The sequence below is a fragment of the Pleurodeles waltl genome, chromosome 6 (genome assembly GCF_031143425.1).
Source record: "Pleurodeles waltl isolate 20211129_DDA chromosome 6, aPleWal1.hap1.20221129, whole genome shotgun sequence".
In the NCBI taxonomy this organism is placed as follows: Eukaryota; Metazoa; Chordata; class Amphibia; order Caudata; family Salamandridae; genus Pleurodeles; species Pleurodeles waltl.
Genome location: NC_090445.1, coordinates 1,254,551,194 through 1,254,577,026, shown reverse-complemented (window position 1 = coordinate 1,254,577,026; position 25,833 = coordinate 1,254,551,194). Strand labels below are relative to the sequence as shown.

General features: G+C 42.8%; 1 protein-coding gene across 1 annotated transcript in view; it reads left to right on the top strand.

The window, feature by feature from the left end:
* LOC138300789 (cadherin-23-like) overlaps positions 1–25,833 on the top strand; it is an 834,147-nt gene that overhangs the window by 455,616 nt on the left and 352,698 nt on the right. The window contains exons 9-11 of the mRNA XM_069240562.1: positions 12,260–12,393; positions 17,633–17,842; positions 20,319–20,426. Coding sequence (XP_069096663.1) covers positions 12,260–12,393; positions 17,633–17,842; positions 20,319–20,426 — 452 coding nt within the window. The remainder of the gene's footprint in view (positions 1–12,259; positions 12,394–17,632; positions 17,843–20,318; positions 20,427–25,833) is intronic.

Below are 25,833 nucleotides of genomic sequence, written 5' to 3'. Positions count from 1 at the left end.
ACTGTCTCACTCATTCTCTCCACTCATTGTTCACTTACCTCTTCACCTATCCATCACTTTCACGTACTATCACTCACCCTCAATAACATACACAACAAACATAAACTTTCCTAGTTTTTAAACTTTCTTCACTTAGCACAAATAGGTTTTAAAAAGTTTAAAACGTTTGTAAAAACAATTTAATAAAAGTTTAACATAAATTTTAAGAAGCAAAAAAGAGTAGAATATAAGAACCCTAAAAAAGAAACACACAAGAAACGCACACAAGAACTATAGTAGGGATCGCCGGACCTGATGGAACCAATGAAATACACTGAAAAAGCACATTAAGAAAAGGAGTTACAGTTCTGCTCAAAAGTGACAAAGCAAAGAAATTCACAAATATTTCACAACATAAAACAATAACTTGTGCTGCCCCTTTGAGTTGTGTTTGATATCATACATGACATTGCTGATGACCTTACAAATGACACAATTAATTATATAATGTATTACATCACCATTGAAGTCACCATTGATCACAGAGGTATTCAGATCCCCTTTTCCCTTTCCATTATAACTAACAAACTAAATATAAAAAATGAATATCTCTGTGATCAAGGGAGCAGAGTCTCCTGAAACGATTTGGAGAATACATTTTTGTCATTTTTTGTTTTTCTGCCTGATTAAAGACACTTGGATTGTAGCAAGTAAGTGGCTGTGACATTGTCTTCTTTTCAAGAAGTACCATTGATGATTGATATATATATATATATATATATATATACACATATATATATATATAACATTTCAAGGAATATATAGTTAGGTTCCGAATTTACTGGTAACTGGTACAAAACCTTAGAATTTCAGCAGCTATAGTTAGAGTTATACTATAACTCACGCCCTAAGGTAAGTATAACATCGCCCCCTCCTCATGCACAATTTTTTCTTCATTAATTTGACTGCTGATGCTTCACTGCTATTTTTAATAACGCTATCAAAGTTGTCATGATTGCTGGAATATGTGGGGTAATTAGCAGTGCATGGCGAGGGTGTGAGTTGCAGGCCCCCAGCCACAAGGACCACCACCTCCCCAGGGCTGTTTATACATTTGAGGGGGACCGCATGGCCACCCTCATGGAGCCAATAATGGCCATGGGGACCACCATTCCCCAGGGGCAGCTCCTGCTATGTACTGAGGTGCCCACCCATGGGACATAGCTGTTTGCTTTGACTTGGTGGGGGCTTTGACAGCTCCAGCCATGTCAGAGCAAACACAACCCCACTCCAAGCAAGCGAGATCTGTCAGACGGCTCCTGCTTGCTCGGAGGGGAGGTTGTCTCTGTTCTGAATTTACTCACACAAAACCAGAGAAAATCAGCATTTATAGTTAGAGTGCTTTCAAGTAACTATAACTTGCAGCCTAAGGTAACTATAACTTGCACCTTCGCCATGCACTGCTAATTTCCCCTAATACTACAGCACTCATAACAACTATTATAACGTCAATAAAAATATCAATGAAACTTTAGTAGTCAAATTATTGAAGAAAAACTGTGCATGGAGAAGGCACGAGTTATAGTTACCTTTGGCTGTGAGTTATAGTTACTTGAAATAACTCTATAACTGCTGATTTTCTCTGGTTTTGTGTGACAGAGCAGTCGCTTTCAACACAGGATGCCATTGCTGCTACTGACTTTGATACTAATGTACTTTTTGGCAGCTCACCTGAATTGCACTGTGGACTCAATAGTAGGCACTTGCGTAGTGAGTCTTTGCATGAAAAAAGAACAGCCCAATTCACATAGTGGATGCTTTTATCTTCTTGAGACTAAGGGGCATATTTACAAATCCCTTGTGCCACCTTTCGCTGTCCTAGCATCACTTTTTTTACTCTAAGGCGGCATTAAGGAGGCCTTTCTTCCTCGACCATATTTACAAAGTGGCGCAATGCTTGCATTGCGCCACTTTGTAAACCCTTGCGCCACAGTATGCCTGCGCCAGGCATAATGTATGCAAGCGGATGTTCCGATGCAGTGAGTCCTGAAAACAATGCACAGTGAAATGCACTAGATTTCACTGCGCCATTTTTTCCATAATTGTTAACTACTGCTCAGAGCAGGCATTAATATGACGCATCCATTTTAATCAATTGCCCTCTCTGTGCTTTGCTGCACTCGCACCAAAACATTTTACGCTAGTGCAGCAAAGCACCACAATAGCATAAACATTTTTGACACTATTGTCCTAATGACCGCCATGGTGTGCCTTATTGTAAATATGAGGCAACCATGGTTCCTGTAGGTGGGGCACAGGCAACACAGGAAAAGTGGCACATTGGGACCGATGCACCACTTTCTTGTAAATATTCCCCTAAATGTGGCATGTCGCATGTGCTGAGATAAGTTGTGTGAGGGGGCAGAGAATCTGACATGGCACAAGTAGGTTTGCGATCAGTATGTGTAAGGGATACAGAAAAGTTGACGGGCGTAGCTATCTATGGTGATGCTAATGTAGAGGCACACATGCCCAGCTGACTGGGGCCCACTAAACCTTGGTTATTGCTGTACTTTCCTACCCACCAAGCAACAAGGGAATCCATTATCCTTGTTTGCACTAGAGCCCATTGCACAATTACTACTCTGCTGCAATGATGTCAGGACATGTCCTGAGGAGCGATACATATTTAACCTTAGCTCACTTTCAAAACAATCAGTATGGCCGAACAGAAATCCATAAACTCCATCTAAAGAATTGTTTGTTTCATTATTTTTTTTGCATTAACCTCAGAAATATTAATAAGCATTTTCATTGTCATTTCTAAAGATTTTACCTTTATTTAGCATAGACATATTCACGGAAATGCTGCATTGTTTTCACTGATGTGGACGTCCTCTGGTCAAGGTTACATTAGAATGTTGTGTGAGAAAAACATACCATGAGTAAAAAGAATATATGATGATGAGCAGCTTGTTGTGTTAGGCGCATGTGAGGCATATGCTCCCAACTATTTTGAAACACTGCATATTGCTATCATTTGAGTTTGGAAGAACATGGGTCCCTGGAAAAAATATTTTTTGGACATTCAAAGGTTGAACTGCTCGCCTAACTTTCAAAAGGTGATTTTGTGTGTCAATGGCAGAGGCAAGTTTTGGTGCCAGTGGGTGTGAAATGTTCTTTGTGGCAGTATCCAGTACTTGTTTAGACATGTTTTTTGTAATTCCACGCATTGGATGTCTGTTGTTCAGTGCAGCACACATCCAATGTGTGAAATCTATCAAAAAAATACACCTCTCCTGTTTTCTGAGGCAAATCCGGGTCAGACAATATTTGTGGATTTGGCTTTGGATCAAAAGCTATGGGTGGTGGCATTGAAATGCCAAAGAACCGCCCAGGCAACAAACCATTGTCATAATGTAGTACAAAGCAGAGCATGGTCCTGTTTGTGCTGTTAAAATGGCGACTTTTGAGCATGAAAAAGGTTTTGCGCCAGAAAGTAAATCCCCTATCAAGACTTTAGTTGTGTCATTCAGCATGACTTTGTGGTCTTGCCTTGTGATTGCCCAGTCTAGCCCCTTCATTCAAGTCAGGCAACTGGAACAGTGATGCCCCTACTTCTGAAAAAATAGCCACTCAGTGTGCTGCTTAAGGAAATTAAGTACTTGCATTTCAAGTGTAAGTTGCAAGCAATTGTCCAGATTGCATTGGGTGCCAAGCAAGGGTTCCTTCAGAACAAAAGTGCAAACTCAGAAGAGGCCACAGCCCCCTTCATGCCCCTAGTAGCTGCGTCAATACTATGTATGATGACATTAGTGATGTCAACAATAAGGTAGACAATATCCTTTTTGGGTGTCTTTGTCATTGGTGGTTTAGAGCTTTTCTTTATGCAGATTTGTGGCCCATAAGGCGCTATCTGATTTATAAAAATCCACAACTGAGGTAGTCATTAAATCAATACTTTTAAACACCGTGAATTACATCAGAATCCATAGGGAAGACAGCGAGTAGTTATGTTTTAAACCATAAAGGTTTTATTAAAGGTTAAAAAGTTTACAGATTCAAAATCAAGAAATTAGTGTCAATCAGTAATGAATGCATGAACGCATTTACTGATTAAATAGTTCAAGCCAACCAGAGGCATACAAGCAAGAAGAAAGATTAGGATAAAGTTGTTGCAAAGGCACAACTAAGTAAATCAAGTTCTTCCACAAAGAGAGCACCCTGCTCTGCCCTAAGCTGTCTCGAAGTGCACAAAGGCATGTCTCTGCGCATTTTGAAAAAGGTCTGCTCTGCACTAACTTAAAGCACACAGCCTCAACATTTGCTACACCTACACATGATTTCCATAAAACAATCCGCAGCTGATTAGTTTCTCAGGATCCTACACAATGAAGCTTCTCTAACCGTTCTTCAAACGTCCTTATCTTCAGCAAACGAGATACATTGAACCACCCTGTAAAGATGTGCTGTAACAGCTCATTGAAACTTTCTGCAGTTATCACAGAAAGGAAAATATTTCACATGAGAAAGAAAACAATGGCATTGCGTTTGTAGATGCGAGGTGAGCTTCTCCTAGAAGTAAAAGGTACACATGTGATATGAAATGGAATGGCAACCATCCGTTAGCCATTTTAAACACAGGCCTACAGTGGAATGATTAATACATAGTAATACAATTGCATGAGCACATATTGAGGACGATAAAAATGCAAATATGGAAATACTTTAATATGGAAAGTACCCTTATTAGTCATTGTAATGTCATGTGTCAAGAGATCATGAGCTGTGTATTTGGAGGAGAGTTAAGGTTGTGTAGCAACCTTTTAATAAACATTTCCTTTCCCGTATGCTTTAAGAGGATCCCTTACATTTCTAAATGAAAGAGAAGAAAGTGATTGGTTCTGTTTATCAATTCTACATGACATTTTTAAAAAACGTACATGCACACAATCTGAAAGTTTGTGCAGACTGCTCAAAGGGGGAAGTTACAGGAAATAGAAAAGTTACAGTTCAAATTCAAAATACCTTTAAGATGCACTTGCTAAGAGTGAAAATATTATGATATATTGGGCTTTTTTGTGAACCTGTGTGTGGTCTAAATTCTAAGCTGAGCTTGCCATCTGAGTGGCTACCGACAGAAAAACATCTTTGCTCCAGTAGGCGTTTTCAGGTTAGAGAACAATAAACTTAGGGGCTTAATGGAAGCCCCTTGCGCCACTCATGCATCACTTTTTTATGGGAAAAAGTGATGCAGCAGCGGCGCAAGGGGCTTGTAAACAAGCCACTTAGTCTATAAAATTCAGCTCAGATCCAGAGAAATATAAGAGGCCATGTGAGGGCATGACTGACACACCTCACAGCAGAAAGAACAAGCACCCTCCTCATAACAAGCACTGACAAAGCAGATAGATCTCACCTATGCAAGAACAATTGGCTTCACCAATGTGTTTTAGCAATGTGTACACCAACGGGGCTGCTGTTCATCATAGTTAAAAGTTATGGAGTGTCACTGGATTGTCATGGGGTGATGTAAAATGTCATGGAGTGGCATAGAGTGTCATGGAGTAGTGTAGAGTAGCATGGTGTGGCATAGAGTACATAAGAGTGATAAAGAATAGAATGGAATAGAGTTGAGTGTTGTGGAATGGTGTGGAGTGGAGTGGCATAGAGTGATGTAGAGTGTCTTGGAGTGGCATAGAGTGCAGCGGCGTAGAGGCATAGAGTGTCATGGATTGTTGTGGAGTGTCGAGAGAGTAGAGTAGAGTGTAGTAGAGTGGTTGGACGTAGAGTGGATGGCATTGAGTGGTGAAGAGTCTCATACAGTGGAGCGGTGTAAAGTGCAACAGAGTGTCGTAGAGACAGTGTAGTGGTGTAGAGTGGAGTAAAGTGGTGTGGAGTTGTGTAGAAGGAGTTGCATACAGTGGAGGAGAGTGTCATGGCATAGACTGTAATAGATTGTCGTAGAGTGGAATGGCATACACTGGAGTAGAGTACCTTAGAATTGAGTGGTATAGAGTGTTGTGAAATGTTGTGGAGTGTCATGGAGGGAATAGAGTGTCATAGAATGAAGTAGAGTGTAATATTGTAGAGGGGAGGGGTCTAAAGTGGGGCAGAGTGTAGTGGAGTGGCATAAAGTGTAGTGGCATAGAGTGGAGTAAAGTGTTGTAAAGTAGAGTGGAGTGGCATAAAGTGTAGTAAAGTGGCATGGCGTGGTTTAGGGGTAATTTTGGGGAGTGGAGTACGGTGTTGTAGAGTAGAGTGGAGAAGATTTTCATAGCGTGGAGTGGTCTAGAGTTTTATAGCAGAGTGGCATAGAGTGGAGTGTGGTAAATTGGAGTGTTGTGGAGTGTCATCAAGTGGATTGTCATAGAGTGGAGTAGAGTGTTATAGACTGGAGCAGAGTAGACTGGAGCAGAGTGGTGTTGAGTTGAGTGGAGTAGAGTGATGTAGAGTGTCATAGAGTGGAGTGTCGTACAGTGGAGTGTCATAAAGTGGTGTGGCATAGAGTTGAGTAGCGTAGAGTGGAATGGCATAGAAGTGTCATAGATTGGGGTGGAATGGAGTGATGATGAGTGGAGTGTCACAGAGTGAGGTGTCGTAGAGTGGAGTAGAATGGCAGAGGGTTGTGTAGAGTGTCTTAGAGTGGACTGGCTTAGAGTGAAGTGGCCAAGAGTGGTGTAGTGGAGTGGAGTAGTGTGTCATAGAGTAGCATGGCTTGGAGTAGCATAGACTGAGTTTTGTGGAATGGAGTATAGTGTAATAGAGTGGAGTAAAGTTCTGTAGAGTGGAGTGGCATAGACTGGAGTAGAGTCTCATTGAGTAGAGTGTCGTGGAGTAGAGTGGAGTCACATAGGATTGAGTGTCGTAGAGTGGAATTAACTTTTGCAGAGTGGAGTAGAGTGTCATAAAATTTAATGTTGTAGAGTGGAGTGTTATAATGTTTTATAGAGTAGTGTGGCTTAGAGTGGAGAGGCGTAGGGTGTAGTGTGTAGAGAGGAGTGGTGTGGATTGGTGTGTTGTAGACTAGACTGGTGTGTTACATATTGACATTGAGTGGAGTGGCATAGAGTGGTGTGGTGTAGAGTGGAGTGGCATAGAGTGGAGTGGCATGTCGTACAGTAGAGTGGAGTGGTGTGGGGTGGCATGCCATGGAGAAGAATGGAGTGGCATGTTGTAGAGTATCATATCACAAAATGTCTTCGAGCAGAGAGGCATAGAGTGGAGAGGCATGTCGAACAGTGGAGTGCAGTGTCGTAGAGTGGAGTGGCATGTCTAAGAGTGGTGTGAAGTGACATGGAGTGGAAAAGAGTGACATGGAGTGGAGTGTCGTAGAGTGGAGTGGGTTGTCACAGAGTGGGGAGTTGTGTCTTAGATTCGAGTGGAGTGTTGTAAAATGGAGTGTTGTGTTGCAGAGTTGCACAATGTTGAGGGGCACAGAGTGGAGCAGAGTGTTTTAGAACTGACTGGTGCAGAGTGGAACGGTATAGTGTGGAGTATGCATGGTGTGGTAGCACATTGCCATTAGAGACAACACATTTTCAATTGAAATGACCATTACATATGCCTGATATACAGTTTTACTGATAAAAATATACTGTGAACAAACAATGATGTGTTGAAATGTCATCACCTAGTGTATTGATTTTATTTTGCTTGTATTAAAATATTTGTTTCCAGCACACATTATAATTGCAAAATAATATGCTTTATTTAAAAAGCCTTTCCTTTTACAGCAAGATTGACACAGAAACCCTCTTACTTTAAATGTCAGAAACAAAAATGTAAACTCCAAGCTTCCTTGGAAGAACGACCCAGGCATTTGACCTCTGTCTTTGAATGCACAGCAAATATGATAATATAAGAACAAGATTTAAAGGCCTGTTTACAGAAAGTGAGCACTTGTGGATGAATAGAGTAAATAGGATATGTTCCACCAGAAGGACCAACCCAAGCTGAACAGCCTAAATCAAATAGTTCCATCAAAGAGAAAGCAGGCAAATATGAGTTACGAAACTCAAAGCCAATAGTAAGCAATAGGAGGAATGCATTCCCAAGGAGGCTTTCAGAATGTCCGCAAGCAGTCGCTAGCAAACCAGAAAGCAGTGCTATCTGGCAGACTTCAACCTAAAAATGGATAGTGCTCTCATTTGATGTTTGAAAATAAAAAGTAAAACTTGGGTTCCTAAATTTTCACTCAAAAAACAAAGTATGCAAATATTTTGCCAGCCTTTCATACAGATGATGGACCTAAACTAAAACAGGTCAAATCTTCACTAAACTACACTATACTACAATACACTACACTACAAGTAAAGCTCTCATATACATGCTGTCCTTTGGGAACACCTAAGAAGGAGGTGTAGTTAATAAAACGGTGGAACTTAATTTCAGGATTAACTTCCATTAGGGCTGAGGACATTTTAAGAGAAAGAACCTAAATAGCATTTTTAGCTTAAAGATCTTGAGCCTTCCTCCTACATTGAGAAACTTGGTATGCATGAGCCACATCGAACTGAGAACCAGAAAACCAGCGAAGAAATGTAACCAGATTTTGAAAATGAAAGTAGTGTGCAGGAGACGTCTGAAATAATTCAAAATAAAATCCAAATTTAAGCACGCAACTCATTTGTGAATGCACTCATTGAGACCTCACTGAGAAATTCCTCTTTTAAAAAAATGAGTTGACTTAAGGTACATTTATCAAACGACCAGATTTGTCAGTGCTTAAATTGTAAAAAAAAAAAAAAAGGTGTCGGTTCCCAAAGCCCTCCTCTCAAACATGAGGCTGCTGCAATTAAATATGCAAGCACGGAATACTGAGGCAACGTAATCCTCAAATCATCCCGGGCCTCTTCAATCCATTAAGCCCCTTCAGATCACTCTTGCAGCTTTCTGTTTTCTCCTATTGTGACGCTTTTTCGTTTTTCTCTTCCTCCGTCTTTACCATATGTGTCTTTTTCTCGCAGTAAATGCTTGAGGCAGAAAAATAATCCCTGGCCCTCAAAAATAAGTGCCGGTGCTCCACACCGGAAGCAACAAGCACAAATTAAGCACTGAGATCTGTGCACATGTTGGAAAACTGCAAACCGAACGAGTAACTGTGAAGCATTTTAGACACCACTGTTCACATAGTACTGTGAGAGGAAAGTAAAACAACCTGTCCTTAGCGGAGTCCCACTCAGAGATACATTTTAAGCAACTTTTCTTGTTTAATGACACATGCATTGATTACAAATACACAGACCTGGAGGGAGGAAAGTTTTACCTTATGCGGGCCTTCATGGACTCATAGCAGGCATTCCGAGACCCTGACCCAGGCCATCGAAATCTTTAGTCAGAATTAGACCCTCATATTCTAGTATTAAATACTTCTGGCAGACCCTCAAATTGCTTTCTGCCATCTTCAGGCACCCAAAATCTGCCATTGAATCTCATCATATGTCCCTCGCATTCCTGCAGTCTGTCTTAAGACATCCCCAACAGACCCCTTGAAACCCTTAGCCAATGCCGAGGCGCCTGACAGTCTCTTCAGACACCCTAGCACACTCATAGAGACCTCCAACCAGCTCAAAAAGACCCTTAGCAGATATCCACCCCTAAAAACCCATGAGCCTTTGACACCACAGTTTGGCTCTTAGAGATGTCCCACCATCGAAGGTATTGGAAGTAAGGGTGCGGAGGTGCTTCGGCAGCCCCAAAATAACCAAAATGAAGAAATAAATGAGCAATAAAGATGCCTTCAAAGACGCATTTATAATGCGCTCAAAGACTGGGGTCAAATGCCAGGCAATGGCTTCTGATTAAAAAAAATATATTGGTGTTTACTTTTTTTTCTCGACTGCAAAAGGAGAGAAGTTTGTACACTGCTCTATGTGACCATCTTGCAAGGGTACTGGAAGCGTGAAAGTAGGTTGCCATTATTTTCTAAATACACATTTAAATACCTGTAAGTGAACGGTACAAATATTTTAAAATGTATCAGCTGCAAGGAAAGCATAAATGAGACCCATTTTTTACTCTGAAGTGTGATGTAAACAAAGATTATAACAGGATCCAAACTAATGGAAGCACTTTATGTAGATGGTGCACATTGGCTCATTTGCTACATTTGTTCGTTGTGACGGTTGGATTTTTCACAATCCTATGACTTCTGCGAAGTAACATTGATGGCAGCATCCACACTCTGAAAATTGTTCGAGCATCACTGCCCACCATCCCTCAGCATGACTTTAAATGTTGCCAGTTGGTATTTGAACTTCAAAGGTCAGAAACCCTTTATGTACTATTACCACTCCTATCATGTCCTCAAAACCCATGAGTGTGCTCTGAGAAAATCTCAGATTGCCCAATTCTCAACTATTCCATAAACACTCGCCTCCAGATCTTATCTTGTGTGAGACACAACCATCTGGGTTTTACAGGAAGTCATCGGCTATCGGACACAACCAACTGGTCCACACTCCTTGAGCGGGTCCTAAAGCAGCCTCAGAGATCCTGGGCTTAATTTACAAGCCTGTGGTGCAGGGCGGTGGAGCAACTGCCTTGCCCTGCACCACCGGGAAATGGCAGAAATGCGCAGTACCTACACGATGTGGCACATTTCTGTTCTCTCCCCCAGCGCTGGTGCACAAATTGCTGCCAAGAGCCAATGCAGACACCCTTGCACCATGGTGCAAGGATGCCTGCATTGCTGGATGATTGTTTTTGTGCATGAAGGGACACCTTCAGGTGGGACCCGTCCTTTAGGGCGGATGGGCCACCCCCCCCCCACACCTTTTTCCCCTCATGAAGAGTGTCTGTCAGGCTGAACAAAGGTCAGCCTGACAGACACTCTTCATTTTCAGCTCAGACAGCCAGGAGTGAGACATGCACGATTTGCTCAGACTCCTGGCTGCCTGAGCTGAACTTTGCTGGGCTGAGGAGGTCACAGCTCCTATGGGTGTGACCTTCTCTGCTCAGCAAAGGTGGAAAGCGTCACCCATTGTCACTCGCCCTGGGCGCTTCAGGTTTAAGCCCTCAAGCGCCCAGGGCGAGTGTCAATCAGTGACACTTCGTCACAGAGTGGGGTGTGGTCAGCAGTTTCACTGACCCCATCCCACTCTGTGACGAGGCTGGGACTGCCGCCTTCCCTCATTGGTTGACCTATGGTCAGCCAATGAGGGAAGGTGGCAGTCCCAGCCCTCCTGGGACCTCGAGGCTGAAGATAAGTGTGTGTGTGTGTGTGATGTTTTAAAATGAATGTTTGGTGCGTGCGTGCATGTTTGAATATTATGAGTGTTAAAGGATGTGCGTGCATGCGTGTGTGATAGAATGAGTGTGTGTGTGATGTTTTAGTGCATGCATGCGTGCATGTTTGAATGGTGTGAGTGTTGAGTGTTGTTAATGGATGTGTGTGCGTGCGTGAGTGTGTGAACATTTAAAATGAATGTTTGGTGCGTGCGTGTGTGTTTGAATGTTATGAGTGTTGTTAATGGATGTGCATGCACGCGTGTCTGTGTGTGAAAGAATGTGAATGTGTGTGTGTGTGCCTCCCGTCTGCCCCCCTCCCTCCTAAAGCTGCCGGCCGCCACTGGACACCTTCCTGCACTAAAACAATCAAAAGAGTTATCTTCCTCTTTCTATGTGTGCTGCAGATTGCAAAAAATGGGGAGAAAGAAAGATATTTCTCCCAGTTGCGTCATTCTTATGCTACTCCTGAATGAAGTGGCATAGGAATATGACGCATTCCCAGACTTGTAAATCTGGAAATGCATCCGATTCCTTCAGATTCCATGGGTGTTGCGTGGGGACACCCCTAGCAACACCCGTGGAACACTACTTTCACGCAGTGTTATGCATGAAAGGGATCCATATTTTCAAGGCCATGACAAGCCATGGAAGGTGGCTTTGTAAATATGGCATGGCACACTGCGCCACCGGAGCATCAAAAGAAATGATGCTCTAGAGGAACAGTGTGCCGCTGGGGTATCGTAAATGAGGACCACATTATTCTACTGGCCAAAATATCTGGGTCTTCTGTGAGGGAGGCTGTCCTGTCCACCTCATCTGGCCACTCATCTGTCACAGTTATTGTGTATGTTCTGTGACAAATGCGACGTTATCAATAAAAAGAGGGGCAATGGTTCACAAGTAAAGCTAGCTTGTTGTAAATGCGGTTGTGCTATAATATTACCAGTGATGTGTTCCATTTCTGCGTCTTGGTTTCATAAGTGCTGAGAAACATTCTGGACAACTACAACTTCAAATACACAGGTCTGATTGTTATTCTTCACCTCAGGTGAGTTTGTGGTTTCCCCTGTGGAGGGTGACTTGCGAGTTCGAAAAGATTATGAACTGGACCGAGAGAATATCGAATTTTACAACATAACCATTTTGGCGACAGACAGAGGGATTCCTCCGTTCAGCTCCACGGTAAGCTTCCATTATGTTTCTGCATTATTTTTTCAAAACAATTTAAGTCGTTTTTGCTGTTTTAAAAAAACAACCAATATTTCTGTTTCATTGGTTCAGAACTATCACCTGTCCAGCAGTAAACAGGCACCATATAGATCCTGTTCTTAAGTTGTCCCCTTACTCCTTCACATGCCCTCAGCCCATTGAGCCCGGTGCGGTGGCTCTTTGGCTAATAACTCCTTTGGAAGGATCTGTGCTTGACTAAATAGAAACTGCTTTAAGTCCTAATAGCTCCAGACTGAGTTTCACCCTTAGAAAGTTGATTAAATGGTTATCATTGAGTTAGTTTGTAAATATAGATTGCGGTGCTTTCGCCTCAAGCATCAAGACTAGTGTGATAAATTAAAATACACTGCCAGGCAGCGTCCTGTCTACCGGACACCAGAGGTCATTATCCCTTGGGGCTGTTAAATTACAAGACAAATGTAAATATTTACCTCTTTTCTGTTTTGAGTCTCCATGTCTTATGTGATTGCTACCAATTAACTCCCGATGTCTGTTTATTTAGGGATTTTATAAAGTGTTACTTTTTAGCTCTGTGTGATGTACCGAACGTGGCAGAACTCCTTCAGTGAAAGACGGTCCCGGTTTGATATTCTTTTAATACTTACACACTGATTGAGCGTTGAGGTTGGACAAGTGAGTCACTAGCCAAACTTTATACTGGCGCCCCACTAATACTTCATAACGTTTCTGGGGTGCAGCTATTGGTGGTGCAGTGGCAATTATATCAAGCGTCAAGGCATGTTTCAGCTCTCATTGATAATTAATCAAAGCCTCATCAGGTTAAAATTATAATTCACAGTTCAGAAGTGCATCTCAAATTATTTGAAAATGATACATATATCTTCTCCTTTTAAAAGAAGATATAGAAATAACCCACATTACAAAGATTAATGTGTGACCAATTAAAGTGGCACTTTACGTTTCTGTAGCGAAGTGGCATGACCCCTGTGTGCTAACTCCTCTACCAATGAGAATTCTAAAATATACTTAATGCCACTAATCGATCTGGATTTTATATAATTAAAAAATACAGAACCACTTACATTCTGTTTTTTAAAGTGGAAACCTTAAATGAAAGATGACTTGCTTACAAAATAAAAATCCTATTGTGTCACAGCCCCTCCCATCCTCCATAAAACCTCAAAGAGCTTTAGAGGGCACAGTTCTAAAAACAGCAGGCCATGCTTATCATTTTTTCACACAACGCAATGCAGCAAGACAACTTGCTGCGCAGCGCTGGGTGAAAGGAGGAGGGCAGGAATGCACCATATCTATCAACAGTAACCTTTCCTGCTATCTCCTGGGTCTGGCACACTTTTTTCTGCCTAGCGGTGCCTTCCTTGTAGGCAGGATTGTTTTGCACAAAAACGATCCTTTGAGGCAGCACACATAGAAAGATGAATAAACGAGGAGAAATAAAGAAAATTCTCATCATCACACCTCCACTGCAAAGGCGTAGCAGTTTGACACGTTCCCATGTCTACCACTCATGGAAAATCTGGTAATGTGCCAAAATCCATGGGTGTGTGGGAGCACCCACACTGCACCCACAGAATGCCTCCATAGGCAGAGTAACGCAAGGCACTGACTTGCGCTGCCTTGTGTTACTCCAGATTCACAAAGTACCACAAGGCCACAGAAAGTGGCCTTGAGTGGCTTGGTAAATCTCATCTAGGTAGTGTTGCCCTCGTGTTATCTTGCATGGCTCAAGCAAAACTTTGATAGATGTGGTCCTATATTTGCAAAGTGTTTCTCTGATTACTTTTGAGCACTGGGAGGATGAAGTTCAATCAAAACTAGAATGCGCTTTGCCAACTCCGAAGCTCTCAGTGCTATTATTTGAACAGGTGAGTCCTTCTGGACAACCCTACAATGCTCCCCTATCACCTAAAGTAAGCGAGGGGTGCAAGGTGAACCAAAATGCAAAAAAAGTAATATGCCAGGTAAAAGGAGATATTTCTTCTTCATAGATGGCTACACTGTGCCTGAAGGGTATAGGATTGAGTGAGTGAGCACATACCACTGCCTGTGGGGCATATCTGCGAGAAGGACGGCATAGAAGGAGTAACTGCTGTAGTAATGAGTTCAGATGAGCAAGCCTATAAGCGCACACTAGCAGCTCCATGACAAACTGACTATTTCTACGACTGGTGTTTCTTTGCTGATTGAACAATTAGCTGTGTTGGGAGCTCCTAAAAGTTCACAGGAATATATCCTGTTGTCCACTTTAGTGTCCACTTACAACTGCAGTCACACAGGGACGGGCTGCGCTGAGGATTTCTCCTGACACAGTGTCAGCTTCTGACACCCCAGTTTGTGGCTCCAGTCTTGCCTACTGTGATTTATTGTAACATGGCATATGGATCCACACTTCTATGTGCTACCCCAGTTAGCCCTATCGAAGGCCTCGTGCTCCAGTTATTTAGGCTGATTTGCTTAATGTAGCCCATTGAAGTTTTATGACACTGTCTCTACAGCATTCCCTGTTGTTTGCTGACTCCATTTGAACGCAGGGTCAGAGACCCCTGTGCTGAAGCCCACTATTTCCAGTAGAAATTAAGTTATTTCAGAAGCTGGCACAAAAGCCAATAAAAACAGAACGAAGCTTCAGAGTGTGTCAGTGCAAAGTTGGTTGCAGACAAGGCGGGGTTGGTGTCAGTAGCGCACTTGGCAAAGTAGAGGGATAATAGCAGGCACGGCCTGTCCTTTAGGGCGGAGGGGCCATGCTCCCTCACCTTTTGCCCCTCATGAAGAGTGTCTGTCAGGCTGTACAAAGGTCAGCCTGACATACACTCTTCATGTTCATGTCAGGCAGCCAGGAGCAGACATGCGCGATTTGCACAGACTTCTGGCTGCCTGAGCTGAACTTTGCTGGGCTGAGGAGGTCACAGCTCCTATGGGCGTGACCTCCTCGGCTTAGCAAAGGTGCCTCGAGGCCCTCCCCTGGGTGACGAGGAAAGCGTCACCCATTGACTTCGAACTGGGCGCTTCAGGTTTAATCCCTGAAGCGCCCAGGGCGAGTGTCAATCAGTGACACTTCGTCACAGAGTGGGGTGGGATCAGCAGTCTCACTGATTCCATCCCACTCTGTGATTAGGTTGGGACTGCTGCCATCCCTCATTGGCTGACCTGGGGTCAGCCAATGAGGAAAGGCAGTGGTCTCAACCCTCCTGGGACCTCCGAGACTGAAGGTAAGTGTGTGTGTGTGTGATCTTTTAAAATGAATGTTTGGCGCGTGCGTGCATGTTTGAATGTTATGAGTGTTGTTAATGGATGTGCATGCGAGTGTGTGTGAAAGAATGAGTGTGTGCGTGTGATCTTTTAAAATGAATGTTTAGTGCATGCGTGCATCTTTGAATGTTATGAGTGTTTTTAATGGATGTCCATACGTGCATGTGTGTGTGAAAGAAAGAGTCTGTGTGTGTGATTTTTTAAAATGAATGTTTGGTGCGTGCGTGCATGATTAAATGTTATGAGTGTTGTTAATGGATGTGCGTGCGTGTGTGTGTGAAAGTATGAGTGTGTGCGTGCCTTCCGCCTGCCCCCCTCCCTCCTAAAGCTGCCGGCTGCCACTGGATAATAGCTGCAAGTGCAGCAGCAGCCCGATCGATTTTTCTCCCTACTACTCCCCTTTACTCAACCTGGGTACTCACAAATCTTGTGACAGGTAACCCTGGGTGTCCTGAGCACAGAAACCTGCGCCACAGTGCACAGCTTTACACCTCCAACGTCACTGCAGCGGAGGGCATCCCGTGAATAGCTGATTTAAATAATCTGCAGACAGATTTTTCCCAGGACTATAAGGTGTCTGTGGAGTGTAACTAATGAAAGACATCCACTCACCACGGTCACGAAAATCCTGTTCTATTGCAAAATGGCCATTAGATACTTGAAGAGGAGAAATTAATTTATTTAAAACCTGCTTGCTTCTAGAATGACATAATTTATTTCGTATTTATCACCTTTTCAGTTGCTTCATGGATGCTGGTGCATAAGGGGAATCATATCTAATGCCCTAAATGGGTTAGAATGATTAATCCAAGTGATAACCCTCCGAATATTGCAAATGCAACACTAGGGAAACAAAACTAGAGGTACAGAGAAAGATAGGTTGTGGTACTAAAGAGCAGATCATTTTGGAGGCTTCAACAGGAGTCTGAGGGGCATATTTACAAGGAGGTGGCGCATCAGCTGTGATGTGCAACTTTCCTTGTGTCGCCCTACGCCCCCTAACGTCACCACTGTATCACTGTATTTACTATACAGCGCACAATGGCACACATTAGCACAATAGCGTCAACATTTTTGACACAATTATGGAACATTGCTGGATTAACGCCAACAATTATGGCACATGCCCAGCAGTGCATCACTTTAATGCCTGTCTTCGGCAGGCGTTAAAAATGTTAGAAAAAGGGTGCAGTGAAAGCTTGTAAATTTCACTGCTCCATTTGTTTGGTCCTCTTTGTGGGGGAACGCCGTCCTTGCATACATTATGCCTGGTGCAGCCATAATGTGGCACAAGGGGTTACAAAGTGGCTCAATGCTTGCATTGGGTCACTTTGTAAATATGGTGCACAGCAGGGGCCTTCTTTATGCCGCCTTAGCGTAAAAATAATTTATGTTAAGACAGTGCAAGGCAGTGCTACGGGCTTGTAAACATGCGCCTGAATGTGGTTCATTGGCCTGCAATGCTTAAATGCCTCAAAACAGAATGTACTTCAAACCGTTGAACTTTCTTTGCACTTCGACATATAAACCCAACTAGTGAGGCATGTTCGAGGATATCAGACATTCAGACAATTTTGTAGACACACTTGAACATTTCGGGTCCTGGAAACTTAAAGGAAAGTAGGAATTTATGAATATGCTCGCCATACTATGGTGGTACTGGTCATTCACACTTTCTGAAGTACAATGCTGTATACAAACACAGTCCAACATGGCTTTTCACACTCTGCTTAGACCCACTCTTAATGACTATTCAGAGTGCAGGGTTGTGCTCGTCCATATCCCAGAGAGGTTGTCTTTTATTTGTATATTTAGGTACATTTGTCATTTCAAGTTGTGCTTAGATGTGCTCATGTAGATTACTAGATGTCTGTGGCCAGAGTCAGTTTGTGTAACTGTCTCAAATGAAGAGTGTGTTGTCGCTTATGCTCCCGCTCACACCCATTTTTTCTTCTTCCAGGTGGTAGTGGGAGTTCACGTGCTGGACATCAACGACAATGATCCCCTGATCCTCAATCTGCCTCTTAACATAACCATCAGTGAGAATGCACCAGTGTCCACCTCCCTCATTCGCGTTCTGGCCAGAGATGCCGATTTGGGGCGCAATGCCCTCCTCACCTTCAGCATTACCGCAGGAAATACAGACAGCACCTTTTTCATCAATGAAAATGTGAGCGGCTCTTCTCTTCGGGGGGAAAGTGTATGAGAGATGTCAGCTTTGTACTTCTACAAAGGGATGTGTGCTGATGAAGAATTAGAGATCATAACATCAAAGTGGCCAGCCATCGCGGGCACACAGGGCTCGTTACTGTGCATCTCAGTATTGTGCTTGGGGTTGTTGCTCCTGTGCACTGTTGAGTTACCGGGCTACCTACTGACACGGAAAAGATAACCAGTGCTCTATCAAACAAAGATGCCTGGTTCTCAGAATATTTTCTGTGAAATTGTGTTACATTTTAGCACAAATGACAAAACCCGGATTCATAGAATTTAAATCTGCAGAAATGAGTGGCCACAGCTAGATTTTTGAATTGCAGAAAATGTGCCTGATTGGGATTTTTACTAATGGAACGTATCAGGAAGTTGTGGGACTACAGATTGTTCACATGGGGAGAGTGGGGAAAAGGCCTTTGTGAATGCTCGGAACAGAAATGAAGTAAGAATTGTATGATTATTCACAAACATTCCCAGTAGCATTTCTCCTGCACGGACGGGAATTATGAGTTATGCTGTAATTGCTGCATGCCTTGCAGTTTTCCCCTGGTTAATTTTGCCAGCTCTAATTTAAGCAAATTTCCAGTGGGAAAATATATAGCGGAAGTGTAAGAGAACAGACCTCTACTTGAAAAAATATTTTGAGTGTGAACATAAATACGGCTATAATAGCAACATCAACCCTAACAGCCCATTTACCGCCTGCAGCCGATCCATAGGAATAGCTTTGTGGTCAGTCGGCATACACCAATCTAGTGCTTAATTTGAGCTGGTGGTTTCTGCTGCGGGGCACCGGCACTTATTTTTCTGTCTCAAGCATTTACTGCGAGCACAAGACACATAAGGGAAAGACGGAGGAAGAGAAAAACGGAAAAGCGCCAGAAAGGGAGAGAGTAGATAGCTGCAGGAGTGAGCTGAGGGGCAATGGGTGGCTGTACATAGATTAAAAAGGCCCGAGATGGCTTTAAGATTCCGCTGCTTCAGTAGCATGTGCTCGCACATTTACCTGCAGCAGACGTGTGTTTGAGTAGAGAACTGTGGGCACCGGCACGTTTTATTTACAATTTTAGCACTGCACTAATCTATGGGTATCCAAGGTTTCCAGGCATCCTCCTGGGCATTTTCAGAAATCTCCATGCATTTAGGAAGTCTGTGAAAATCGTACCTGCCCGTACAACTTCGTGACTTATGCTCTTGCTTTTCAACTGAGCCGCGGAGAGGTGCCGCTATTGACAAACATTTGTTTAAAAATCATTAAGTGGCACCAACATGCATGAGGAGTACAAAAGTGTACCGTGGCATGTTGTTTTGGCCGTTCAGTCACGTACTTTATTTATTGCACAATGAGCCGAGTAAACATTGTGGAGATGCAGTTTAGGTAAGTGAGGCAACGTTAGGCTCATATGAGAGAAAGACTCGTTGAAGCTGTGGTATACACATTGTGTGCACACTGTGCATGCATTCAGAGATAGTGCTGCACTGTTAGTGCTAACAGTACAGAAGCGCTGTCAAAACAGGCCACACACTCTTTAACAAGCTTTTGCCATGTTCGGACACGACTCAGCAGGAACTCTAATACATCCTTCAATGAGAATGTGTAATCGTATTCCAGTCATAGCTCAGTTATCTTTCATAATGTTTAGACGTGATGCGCTGGGGAGGTGGTATACATCGCCTAAGGTCTCCCTAAATTTAACTTAGGGTGGCTACATCACAGGTACATGAAGGCCGTGTGTTGAGCGGAGTACTGCAGAGAGGCGCAGACATGAGACCAGGGTCCGCATTGGTCAAGAGTGACGTGAGAGACACTTAGGGGCATATTTAGAATCCCCTAGCGCCACCTTGCACCGCCCTAGCGTCATTTTTTAATGCTAAGGCAGCGTTAAGGAGGCCTTTCTACTGTGCTATATTTACAAAATGGTGCGATGGTTGCATTGTGCCACTTTGTAAACCATTGTAAACATTACGCTTGTGTCAGGCATAATGTAAGCAAGGGGGGGCGTTCCAACGCAGGGAGGCTTGAATAAATGGTGCAGTGAAATGTACAACATTTCACTGTGCCATTTTTTACATCATTTTTTACGTCTGCTTAGAGCAGGCATTAAAATGACGCACCCATTGAAATCAATGGGCCTTCTTGTGATTTGCTGCACTAGCGTAAACACAAAGCGCCACAATAGCGTCAACAGTTTTGATGCTATTGTGCTAACGACCGCGCGTAGTGTGCCGTATTGTAAATATGGTGCAACCATGCTGTCATTAGGTGGGGCAAGGGACACACAAGAAAGGTGGCGCATCGGGACAGATGCACCACTTTCTTGTAAATATCCCCCAGAGTTGTGAAAGAATTGTTCAGTATGATGCAGCAGTAGGCGTGATTTGTTTCGTTCCCTTTTTATTTAGCTTTACGGAATTGTTCTTTTCTCCTGTAGACCGGCATCATCTATGTAAACCGGCAGCTGGACAGAGAGAAGGTTCCACAATATCAACTGACTGTCACAGTGAGAGACAACCCAGAGAATATGCGCAACTCCAGGCGGGTAATGTCCACTCAATGCCAATATGTTCTCAAAGTTCATTCTTTCTATTATCCAGAAGGCAAAATGTCAAAATGCATTACCTTGATTCCCCATTCCCACATTCCGTTTTTTATATAACCGTATGCATTGTAAGCCTACACGGTAGTACTGCTGATCAGAGAGGCAGTAACAAAAAAACAGGTCGCGCATCTGCTGTTTCCAATTTCAGTCCCCTTGCAGTGCTTTCATTGGCCTTCTTTATCTTCTAGTCACTTTGTGCATAAATCAATGGAGTTATTTTAAACCATATTCTGTGTATACGACTCCTACAAGTATTTTTTAAGATTAGCAATATCGTGTTTTATGGTTCGGTAAAGAATGACGAAGAGCATTCGGCATTCTTTACCGAACCATAAAACACGATATTGCTAATCTTAAAAAATACTGAAATGGACATTTTGGACAAAGTGATGGAGCTGTTCCCTGCTGAACTGAACTGAACTGGTCAATTTCTTCTGAAATACAGGGTTTATTCCCCACGAAGGCTTTGCCTCACAATGGACATATTTCCTCAGTGATGGTTTCTTTCCATTTCCTAGAAGAAAAAAAAACTTTGCCTCCACTAATAATTTCGGAGCTAATGTACTCTTGCCTGGGTCATAAAACAGGCTTGTGTTTCTGTACACTAATTCCCTTTTGACCCGGTCTGCATTTTGCAAAGAAAGAGGAGCAAATCCTTTGTAGTGCAAAAACGGCATTTGGTAATGTATGCACAATTGGTCCTCACTGATATTTATTAGGCAGGATTCGAATTTGGGAATCCCCGTAAATACAGAAACGAAGGATTAAGAATGACAGGGGATCCCCATCCCTGCATTAAAGACCTCAAGGTGCCTTTTATTTATTGAAGCGACAGGCTGCATTCAGAAAATAAAACTGGCACGCTGCAGGGTGGAAAACTGAGGGAGTGTGCAGTGTTCTGAAGCAATGCCTGCTTCCCACGATACACAGCTGCTTTCACAAAACAGAAGCTGTACCTCTTGGACAGCTTCCACTTTTCGAATGTACATCACCATCATTGACAGGTCGGTAATTTATCCATGATTCTTGATGTAGCAAACCATTGATAGATTTAATTTGCATTGTAAGGAAATGGTGGCTGGTGACATTTGTAAAAGTTGGGTATGACTTTTATGTAGCGCGTGAAGTGAGCAAGCCTAATGGACAAACTTGGGGTCCAGGGTAGGTCCTCATCCCAAGAAAACATTGAAAAAAATTGGACAAAGTGTGCATTTGAAAGCAAATGAATTTTGTGAGAAAGCAAGGTTTATAAAGCAGTGTGAATGTATAGCCTTGAAATATTAAACACATTAAAAACTGCCCCATTTCTTACTGCAATAAGAAGTTCAACAGCTATTTTAATTTGCAAATTGTACAATGTGACGACTTCAGGCCCTTTAAAGTGTGCGCTTGTGCAGTGTCTTGTACTGCATGCAGCATCATTTTTGGAAGAAAATGTTCTAGCCAAGCATGGGAAGCACCCACAGCTGTTGGCTGTTTTCAGGTGATTCAGTGAAGTGTGTGCACTAGTTTATTTGTTTCCTCACTGCTACCCACCTGCCGCATCAAGCCTGCCCAACCTAGGATTTGCCTGTGGGACATATTTACAGCCTTTTTTCCCATATCATACATAGGAGGCCATATCTATCTATCTATATATATATATATATATATATATATATATATATATATATATATATATATATATACAGGGAGTGCAGAATTATTAGGCAAATGAGTATTTTGACCACATCATCCTCTTTATGCATGTTGTCTTACTCCAAGCTGTATAGGCTCGAAAGCCTACAACCAATTAAGCATATTAGGTGATGTGCATCTCTGTAATGAGAAGGGGTGTGGTCTAATGACATCAACACCCTATATCAGGTGTGCATAATTATTAGGCAACTTCCTTTCCTTTGGCAAAATGGGTCAAAAGAAGGACTTGACAGGCTCAGAAAAGTCAAAAATAGTGAGATATCTTGCAGAGGGATGCAGCACTCTTAAAATTGCAAAGCTTCTGAAGCGTGATCATCGAACAATCAAGCGTTTCATTCAAAATAGTCAACAGGGTCGCAAGAAGCGTGTGGAAAAACCAAGGCGCAAAATAACTGCCCATGAACTGAGAAAAGTCAAGCGTGCAGCTGCCACGATGCCACTTGCCACCAGTTTGGCCATATTTCAGAGCTGCAACATCACTGGAGTGCCCAAAAGCACAAGGTGTGCAATACTCAGAGACATGGCCAAGGTAAGAAAGGCTGAAAGACGACCACCACTGAACAAGACACACAGGCTGAAACGTCAAGACTGGGCCAAGAAATATCTCAAGACTGATTTTTATAAGGTTTTATGGACTGATGAAATGAGAGTGAGTCTTGATGGGCCAGATGGATGGGCCCGTGGCTGGATTGGTAAAGGGCAGAGAGCTCCAGTCCGACTCAGACGCCAGCCAGGTGGAGGTGGAGTACTGGTTTGGGCTGGTATCATCAAAGATGAGCTTGTGGGGCCTTTTCGGGTTGAGGATGGAGTCAAGCTCAACTCCCAGTCCTACTGCCAGTTCCTGGAAGACACCTTCTTCAAGCAGTGGTACAGGAAGAAGTCTGCATCCTTCAAGAAAAACATGATTTTCATGCAGGACAATGCTCCATCACACGCGTCCAAGTACTCCACAGCGTGGCTGGCAAGAAAGGGTATAAAAGAAGGAAATCTAATGACATGGCCTCCTTGTTCACCTGATCTGAACCCCATTGAGAACCTGTGGTCCATCATCAAATGTGAGATTTACAAGGAGGGAAAACAGTACACCTCTCTGAACAGTGTCTGGGAGACTGTGGTTGCTGCTGCACGCAATGTTGATGGTGAACAGATCAAAACACTGACAGAATCCATGGATGGCAGGCTTTTGAGTGTCCTTGCAAAGAAAGGTGGCTATATTGGTCACTGATTTGTTTTTGTTTTGTTTTTGAATGTCAGAAATGTATATTTGTGAATGTTGAGATGTTATATTGGTTTCACTGGTAATAATAAATAATTGAAATGGGTATATATTTTTTTGTTGTTAAGTTGCCTAATAATTATGCACAGTAATAGTCACCTGCACACACAGATATCCCCCTAACATAGCTAAAACTAAAAACAAACTACAAACTACTTCCAAAAATATTCAGCTTTGATATTAATGAGTTTTTTGGGTTCATTGAGAACATGGTTGTTGTTCAATAATAAAATTAATCCTCAAAAATACTACTTGCCTAATAATTCTGCACTCCCTGTATATGTACACATCTATACAATCACTGAAAAAAATAAAGGTTTAAATTAAAGCAGCTCTATTGTTATGTGAAAAAGTCAGTTAAACATACCATTTTAAACAAATAAACACAACCACTGAAACTCACCAGTTACAGTTATCTGAAGTAACCATAATTCTTGCCCTAAAGTAACTATAGGTCACACCACCACCGTGCACAGTTTTGTCATCAATAATGTAATTTCAGATGCTGCAATGATGGTATCAATGATGTTATAGAACATGCAATGAGTGATGTAATATGGGAAGTAATTAACAGGGTATTGTCAAAGTTTATGTATATGTAGAGATGCTGTAGTACTGCGCCCCTGGAAGATCAAAAGATTAGATCTGATTTGCTGCTTCACATCAGCAAAGATGTTTCTCAGCCATTTTAGGACATGTGGACTCAATCCCCATGTACTAAAAACAAGTAAAAAAACATATGTGAGCTGGGTAGGGATACCCTGACACCCTAGGCCCGGTTGAAGGGTCCCCAAAACCCCTGGGATGAAAACACATGTTTATAAATGGTACTATGGTACCACGGTAGTACTGCAGATCAGAGAGGCAGTTAAAAAAACAAACAGGGCGCGCATCTGCTGTTTCCAATTTCAGTCCCCAGGGTTGGGCTGGGGGAGGGGAGGGGCAGGGCGGGGCGATTCATATAGTTTTATAGGGAATGGGGGCATGCTGTCCCATCTCCCCAAACCAGTAAATGGCCTGAGGAGCCCATCCTCTGGGGCCTGAGGTGATTTGCAAATATAATCATTGCGAGAAGGTGTGCAGCCTCCTTGCTGAGTCTTTTCCTGGCCCAGAGCAACCCAGCACATGGGAACAAAATATTTGTAATTTAAGGAAGGGGGCATGGGCCCCCCCTCCAGGAGCCATAGGATGGGCCCAAGGACTCTACCCCACTTCAATACAAAGTTAATCACTGTCCTGTGTACCCCATCCACTGGGACACTGCGTTCTTCCCTGCCCAGAGAGTGCAGGCAAGGAACGGAAACCTAATTCCCTGCCTGTACTCTTTTGGGCAGGAAAGTACCTTTGCTCCCGCCCGGAAGTAACAGAAACAAGAGCTGCTCTACCTGGCAGGAGCAAATAAATAGACTTGGCTCCTGCCACGACCCAGGATGGCTGCTGGCAGGGAAGACAGCAGAGCTGCGTGGGTCTTCTCCCGCAGCCACAAGGGCTTTTAATGTTGTGGGTGCCCTGAGTGAGACCAGGGCACCCACTAAAAATAAAAATAAATAAAAAAGGGCACAGAGTGCAGGTGTTGGCTCCCCATCCTGCCATTTTCTTAAAAAGAAAAATAGACTAAGGGTGTCCTTGGTAGGGCTGGAACACCAAATTAAATATATTCTAAAAAGCAATCTCAGGACTGCTTCACCAGTGAAGCAGCAAGACTGTTCATAAAAACAATCACTGCTCCCTCTTGAAAGTGCCCATAATACCTAGCAAGGGCTTCATTTCTATTTTTATAGATTGGAGTTGTTATGGTACCCCATAGAGAGGCACTGGTACCACCAACAATTTAGAAAAATCCCCCAGGAAACTTTGAAACAAAAGTTTGGGTCCCCTGGGACAAATAATTCATGACCCCAGGAAAGCTTACCATTATTTTTAAAGCACATTGAGCTGGAAGGAGTGTGAAATGAGGTCCACTACGTATAATAATTTGAAGACGATAGATCAATTGTAAATTAAAGTTATAAGTAGAACCTTAGAATGTTTACAGCTTGTGTAGTTTAAACTTGGTTTGGATAAGGAAAATACGTTTTCCTATCTAAGAATAAGCTTTAACCTTTGTGTTTTCATTGAATTTCAATTTTTTTAAACATTTGTAATAAAAATGTGTTTCAAATCCTAGAGTCCAGTGTCACAAGTGGAGAGCTGTTATGTGTAGTGTCGTAAAGTACAGAGAAGGAGAGTGTTGTAAAGCCTGTTGTCATACCTGTAGGAAAGTACCATCTTGCTTGGCATGTTACCCCCATTTTTACTGTATGTATGTTTGTTTTTGCCTATGTGTCACTGGGATCCTGCTACACAGGACCCCAGTGCTCATAAAGTAAGCCC